Consider the following 7,694-nt stretch of genomic DNA (forward strand, 5'->3'; position numbering starts at 1 on the left):
TAACCCCAGCTCTTGGGAGGCAGAGGAAGAGGGATCTCTGTGAGACCATGACTAGCCTGAGGTACACAGTAAGTTCCAGGCCAGCCTGAGCTATAAAATAGAAAATTCTCTTCACAAAAAAAAAAAAAAAAAAAAAAAAAAAAAAAAAAATCAAAATTTGCAATAAGTACCTCCCCACACTGAGCTGTCCTCTAGGCCTAGAATAGCAATTTTAGCTTTGACCTGCTAAAAATGCAAAACATTCGTTCAAAATTTTAAATAAAATGCGCACCATACTCCAAGTAGATTTTTTTGTTTTTGTTTTTGTTTTGTTTTTCAAGACAGGTGTAGCCCTGACTGTCCTGGAATTCACTCTGTAGACCAGGTTGGCCTTGAACTCACAGAGATCCCCCTGCCTCTGCCTCCTGAGGGCTGGGATTATCACCACCCAGCTTTTTTGCTTTTTGGGGGGACAATATTTTTAAAATAATTCCTGATTCTTAATTTCTATTCTTGAATCACAAAAAAAGAAAAAAGAAAAGAAAAAAATCCAAAAGGGTCCTGCTACCACACATGACCCTTTACTGAGGGCACAGACTATTCCCAGGAGGTTAGTCCAGGGTCCAGGGCAGACTTTGCTCTACTCACAGACGCAGGAGAGTGAGGTCACTTACAGGTAAAGGCTCAAAGTTTTCATCCACTAAGTGGTAGTTGCCTGCTCCGAAGAACACCTGCCTCATCACGACTTCTATGCCCATCCGGGCTGACAGGCCCAATTTATCCAGCCACCTGGGACAGAGTGACAAGAGCTCTCTTTAGATTGGAAAACAAAGTCATTCCATTCGAATTACATGTAGATTCGTTCGTCTAGGTGGGAGGAATTCGCAGGAAACCATAAGCAGTCATTAGTTGCCAATGAGTCGATCCAATGAGACGGCGGCGGCTGGATGCCCACACCCTCCCAAACGGTAATGCGCTCTGCTTAGAATGTCGTTCATAGGCTGCAGTTGTTTCCTCTAGGTCAAGACATCTTCTACAGAGCAGAATTAAATTCTCCTATCCCACAGACCGCTCCTTATCCAGTGGTTTGGGGTGGGGGGAGGGACAGTCGTCAACAGTGACGTCAAACAGAACCAAGACCAAACTGCTAAGGATCATCTCCCCCACACCCTCTGCGGATGGCTAGGGACACTAAATAAAGATGTCCAACAAGGTTTAGCAAGCTTTAGATAAAGGTGCATGAGTGTTCTTGCCTGCATGCATGTCCGTGCACCGTGTGCATACCTGGTGCTCGAGGAGACTGTAAGAGGGCACTGAATCTCCTAAAACTGGAGTTACCACGTGGGTGCTGGGACTCGAACCCCAGGCCTGTATGTGCAGCCAGCATTCCTAACCATTGAGCCATCTCTCCAGCCCGGAAAACCACTTTTTTTTCTAAGTCCTTGCCACACAGTTTTAGGGCTCTCCCTCAGAGACTGTACTTGATACGGGTTTGGCTGCCATTGGCAGATGCAGAAGAGCCGGGCCCTGAGCCCGAAAGGCTGCACAGTCTCACTCACATAAAGCCAGCTGCAAAGGTGTTGGACAGCAAGGGCGCGCCGCCGCCGTACGCAGAGCTCGTCTCTCCCAACCAGACCTTCTTGCCAGGTGTGATCTCTTTAGTGACCTGAGGAACGAGGTCGTTGCAAACAGGTCAGCCACCTCAGTGCTGATCGTGAACATCGCACAGAGCGTTACATCTGCAGGCTCATCTGTCCTCTTAGTTACATCGGCAACCACCCAGGTCTTTATCATTCTCTTTTATGGGCCTACTAGAAGGAGGACGAATAAATATGGTCTATAATAGTTAACTCCACTGATAGGCCGTTAGAAGTATTTCAATTTCTAATCATCACAACTGATAAGATCTAATGCTTAGGAGGAAACCGGGGAAGGAGACATAGTGCTTACTCTTTAAAAGTAGGAAAAATATGTTAATATTTTTCTAATATCCATAGACATCCTTAGACCGTGTCATAGAGACTGGTGTGGCATGAACAATTCAGATAGACTATTACCTTCAGGATTTTTTGCACAGATAGAATAAAAGTGTCCAGTACATCAGAGCTCAGAAAATCTTCTTTGGTGGCAACACGTCCATTCAAGTAATAGCTAAATTATTCAGAAAAAAAAAAATGACGCGTTACTTCCTGCTGTTACGTCAGTTGTGAACCTTGTTCTTTCTTCTTCATACCCTTTCTCAGCGTTATTATTTTTGAAAAAGGCAGAAATTCTTCCAGAGAGGAACTAACATGGGGAAGGGTCTACTTTATCCAAATAACTATATATCATATCATCTCTTCCCCTTAAGAAGAGACAGGCAGAATACAGGTTCTCAGATTATTCATTCTTTGCCAAGCAACTGGTTTTACCTGCTTCTGTAGCTCATGGCTCAGTTGGCCATGTACCTCGAGCTTTTTAAGAACTACCACATTATTTAAAACATTACATTTGTTTTATTAATTTTTTTTTGCATAATGACATTCAAAATGCTGCCTATTTATTACTTGAACTTTTAAAAGTCAATCAGCAGTCAGGCAAAAACAACAATAAATATAACTGGAATTACCTTTTCAGCAGTAAGAACTCTTATTCTTTTGTCAGGAGGTGGTGGCACACGCCTTTAATCCCAGCACTTGGGAGGCAGAGGCAGGTGGATTTCTGAGTCTGAGGCCAGCCTGGGCTACAGAGTGAGTTCCAGGCCAGCCAGGGCTACACAGAGAAATCTTGTCTCAAAAAACCAAAAGGAAAGGAGGGGGGACTGCACAGAGTCTTTATCTCAAAAAATCAAAACAAGAAACCAAACCAACATCAGAAAAAGAATCCTTATTTAAAAGGAGAGAGAGAGAGAGACGCTAATTGTTTGTTTATTTAGAGACACAGTCTCTCACCCTGTAGTCTTGGTTGGCCTGGAACTCAATATGTAGACCAGGCTGGGCTTGAACTCACAGAGATCTCCTGAGTGCAAAGATTAAAGATGTGCACACCACACCCAACTTATATTTGTGTGTGTGTAAATGTGTGCCTGTATGAGTTATATGCACACGTGTGTGTAGTGTCCTTATAGGCCAGAAAAGTGATCTCCTGGAAATGGAGTCACAGACAGTTGTGAGCCAGGACCCAAACCCAAGTCCTCTGTAAGAACAGCAAGTGGTGCTCCTAACTGCTGAGCCAGCTCTCCAGCCCAGTTGTAATGTAACTATAATTACATCACTGAGGCATGGGGGTGGAGTGGGGGGGGCATTAAACAAACTGACGTTAATAACGGGATATTGTAATGTGAGTACTTACTGATGCCATGTAAGAGAGTCGATCACTTCTCCGCCAGCCTTCAGGAAACTAGAAGAAACGTTCCGTGGTGAGGTCACATCCCCTCAAACAAACGCGTGCTTCAGAACAGCTTTTTCCCTGAAGATGGCTGATTATGCCGTGAGCCTCAGGCAACACAAACATCCTAATCCTATTTGACATTTGCTCCAGAATCCTTGGAATTTTAAGCCAATGGTTCCTCTTTTGATAACCCATATAATTAAGCAGCAAACTGTTTTCTAGTGTGTGGACTACTGGGGCTTCTCCACGGGAAGAAAAGTGGATCTGCTTTCTTGCCGAGAGAGCAGCAAAAGCTAAGAAGGAAACCCCCTTCCCGCTCAGAGCTGAAGCTAAAGCCAAGGCCACTGAAAACAAAGGCCACTGAAAACAAAGGCCACTGAAGGAAGAGCTGCACATCACCCCCCTTCCACTGCCCAAGACCCCGCAGCTCCAGAGGCAATCTGTATACCTCAGCAATAGCATCTCCTGGAGGAACAAGCTTGATCCCTCTGCCCTCTTCTGGTTTCCCCTGACCTCTGAGTCAGTCAAGGAGAAGACAGAATTCATCAACACGATCCAGCTCATTGTTTATGTCAAGACCAGCAAGAGTCGGATCAAACAGGCTGAGAGGAGACTCTTGGACATCGATAAGGCCCACAGCAATCTCCTACTTAAGCCTGACTGAAGGCACATGCTCAACTGCCTCTTCATACAATGTGTTGGCTGTTGTCAGCAAAATTAGGACCATCTAAACTCAGTTCAGTGGGTAATTTTAAGTATACATTTTTTTTTAAGCATTAAAAAAGTAAGAAGGGCCGGGCGTGGTGGCGCACGCCTTTAATCCCAGCACTCGGGAGGCAGAGGCAGGCGGATTTCTGAGTTCGAGGCCAGCCTGGTCTACAAAGTGAGTGCCAGGACAGCCAGGGCTATACAGAGAAACCCTGTCTCGAAAAAACCAAAAAAAAAAAAAAAAAAAAAGTAAGAAGGCTTCAGGTGGTGGTGGCATATACCTTTAATCCCAGAATCTAGATGGCAGAGGTAAATCTCTGAGTTCTAAACCACCCTGGTCTACATAACCTGTTCCAGGACAGCTGGTGCTACACAGAGAAACCTTGTCTTGAAAAACCAAGAAAACGGGCTGGTGAGATGGCTCAGTGGGTAAGAGCACCCGACTGCTCTTCCGAAGGTCCAGAGTTCAAATTCCAGCAACCACATGGTGGCTCACAACCATCCGTAATGAGACCTGACGCCCTCTTCCGGTGTGTCTGAAGACAGCTACAGTGTACTTACTTATAATAATAAATAAATCTTTAAAAAAAAAAAAAAAGAAAAACCAAGAAAGCAGGAGGAGAGAAAGAAGGAGGAAGTGGAGGGGAGGAGGAAGATGGAAAAGAGGAAGGGGAAGAGGAAGAGGGGGAGAAAGGAGGAGGAGAAGAGAGATAGGAAGAAGGAAAGGCAAAAAGAAAGAGAGAGAGAGAGAAAGAAAGAAAGAAAGAAAGAAAGAAAGAAAGAAAGAAAGAAAGAAAAGAAGGAAGAGAGAAGGAAAGAGAGAGAGAAAGTTGTACATTCCCAGTTCCTACCTTCTCAGCAGTTTAACTGTCTTCCCTCGAGGCTGACCAATGTCAGGACCATAGAGTTTTGCATTTTGGAAAGCTGACCTTTGTAGAAGTTTATGCAACTCCACAAAGTCTTCTCCTAACTGCAACCCATCGATGAGAATGTGAGCTTTCTTCCAGAAACTGTTGGGCTCTGAAAGACAGCAAGTCTCACACTCACCTCTTACCTGAATGTCTTTCTTTAAACACAAACATACAGCAACAAGCATTGCTCAAACTACAAAACCTAGAATCAAAAGTCAAGGAGAGTGGCTGGTGAGATGGCTCAGCAGTTAAGAGCACTGACTGCTCTTCCAAAGGTTCTGAGTTCAAGTCCCAGAAACCACATGGTGGCTCATAACCATCCATAATGAAATCTGACTCCCTCTTCTGGTGTGTCTGAAGACAGCTACAGTATACTTATATATAATAATAAATAAATCTTTGGGCTGGAGCGAGTGGGGCCCAAGCGAACAGAGGTCCTGAGTTCAATTTCCAGCAACCACATGATGGCTCACAACCATCTGTACAGCTATAGTGCACTCATATACATAAAATAAATAAATAAATAAGTAAATAAATAAATAAATCTTTTTTTAAAAGTCAAGGAAAGTTATTAAAGAGGAGAACTTTGTTTGTTTTGTTTTGTTTTGTTTTTCAAGACAGGGTTTCTCTGTGTAGCCTTGGCTGTCCTGGATCTCACTGGGTAGACCAGGCTGGCCTCGAACTCAGAAATCTGCCTGCCTCTACCTCCCAAGTGCTGGGATTAAAGGCGTGCGCCACCACTCCCGGCAAGAGGAGATCTTGAAAACCTAAACATTTGAATCATGGCATGAGGGCGTAGTAAGCAAATTCAAGTTAATTAGCGAGATGCTAAATCAACCGGCATCTGGAAAGTAGCTTACATCCGAGACTTAGTAGCCCGATTTTTATTTATTCCCTTACAAAAAACAATAGAAAAATGAGGGTTAGGGACATAGCACAGGCGGTAAAACTCCAGCCTTGAAGCAGGGGGACCTGAATTTGACCCCCAGACTCCATGTAAAAAAGCCAGACACCATGGCACCTTTGTAAACCCAGCACTGGAGAGGCAGAGACAAGAGGACCTCTGTGACTCGCTCTCCAGCGCTAGTCTACAAAGTGAGTTCCAGGTGAGTGAGAGACCATGTCTTGCTCACACACGAAAAGGTAGAAGGCACCCAAGGAATTAGGTACTTTAGGGTGTTCTCCAGCTTTTGCATGTTCGTGCATATGAGCATAAGCACACTAGCATGTAAACACACACACACTAGCATGTAAATACACACACACTAGCATGTAAATGCTCACACACACGGGGAAACAGAGAGAGAGAGAGAGAGAGAGACAGAGACAGAGACAGAGAGAGGGAGGGAGAGAGAAGAAAACAAGAAAGAAGAGTAGGCAGGGAGAAGACTATTATGTGTAGGACAGTGTCTGCCCTAATAGCACGAGCTCATCAAATAACGTTTTGATTTGACCTTTCACATTTAGCACTATTGATTGATGTATGGAAAATTTCCCTACAAATATTTTTTAATAAATCTGACTAACATGTTAGTTGGAACTTGTAAGTTCCTTGGGACTGGAGAGACAGCTCAACAGTGGATAGCACAGGCTGATCTTCCATATGGTCCGGACCTGCCTGGTGGCTCACAACTCTCTATAATCTATGCTGGAAACTTCAAGACAGTATAAAAGGGAAGTTGGAACGTGGATGGGAGTACAGTGGCTACTTTCTGTTGCAATAACTGAAAGCAACTTGTGGAAGAAATAATTCCTTTTATTTTTTAATTAATTAATTATTTTTATGTATATGAGTACACTGTCCCTGTCTTCAGACACACCAGAAGAAGGTATCAGATCCCATTACAGATGGTTGGGAGCCACCATGTGGTTGCTGGGAATTATCTCAGGACCTCTGGAAGAGCAGCCAGTGCTATTAACTGCTGAGTCATCTCTCCAGCCTAGAAGAAATAATTTCTATTGCTTATTGTTTTAGAGAGTGTGCTTTATAGTGGTCAACCCAGAAAGGAGAGAGAGAGAGAGAGACTGAGAGAGAGAGAGAGAGAGAGAGAGAGAGAGAGAGAGTTTCGTCAAATCCAGTGTGCTAAGCACAAGAGGTTTAAAAGACTGCAAGGCTCATGGGAATCTGGGGGGAAGCCGGGAGCTGATAGTTCCTGTAGTTTTTCTTATCACAAAGGAACATGATAGAACACATGTGGAGCTGGAAGGACAGAACCAACTTCACAAAACTGTCCTCTGACCTATTCATGTGTGTGCTGTGGCATGTGACCTTCCCCTACCACATATGTAATAATAAATACATAGTAATAATAATAATAATAATAATAATACACATTTGAAAAAGGAAGGAAGGAAGAAAAAGAAAGAGAGAAAGAAAGAAGGAAGGAAAGAGAGAAAGAAAGAAAGAGAGAGAGAGAAAGATGTAGCCAACACCACCAGCATTTAGGGTAGGGTAATGGCTCAGTTAACAAAGTGCTTGCTGTAGAAAGCAAGAAGGCCTGAGTTCATCTTCTCAGGACCCACACGAAATGCTTGGCACAGCAGTATGCCTATAACCCAGCAATGGCTGGGCAGCAGAGACAGGGATCCCAGGACTCGGTGGCCAAAAAGAATCTAGCTAATCATTGAGTTCTAAATTCAGTAAAAGACATTGCCTCAAAAAATGAGGTAGAAGCCAGGCGTGGTGGCGCACGCCTTTAATCCCAGCACTCGGGAGGCAGAGGCAGG

General features: G+C 44.0%; 1 protein-coding gene across 2 annotated transcripts in view; it reads right to left on the bottom strand.

The window, feature by feature from the left end:
- Hpse (heparanase) overlaps positions 1 to 7,694 on the bottom strand; it is a 39,576-nt gene that overhangs the window by 10,999 nt on the left and 20,883 nt on the right. For both annotated transcript variants that reach the window (XM_021162327.1, XM_029478048.1), the window contains 5 exons: positions 4,908 to 5,076; positions 3,310 to 3,357; positions 2,037 to 2,130; positions 1,539 to 1,645; positions 654 to 768 (listed from right to left, as the gene is read on the bottom strand). In XM_021162327.1, coding sequence (XP_021017986.1) covers positions 654 to 768; positions 1,539 to 1,645; positions 2,037 to 2,130; positions 3,310 to 3,357; positions 4,908 to 5,076 — 533 coding nt within the window. The remainder of the gene's footprint in view (positions 1 to 653; positions 769 to 1,538; positions 1,646 to 2,036; positions 2,131 to 3,309; positions 3,358 to 4,907; positions 5,077 to 7,694) is intronic.

The sequence above is a fragment of the Mus caroli genome, chromosome 5 (assembly GCF_900094665.2).
Source record: "Mus caroli chromosome 5, CAROLI_EIJ_v1.1, whole genome shotgun sequence".
Taxonomy (NCBI): Eukaryota; Metazoa; Chordata; class Mammalia; order Rodentia; family Muridae; genus Mus; species Mus caroli.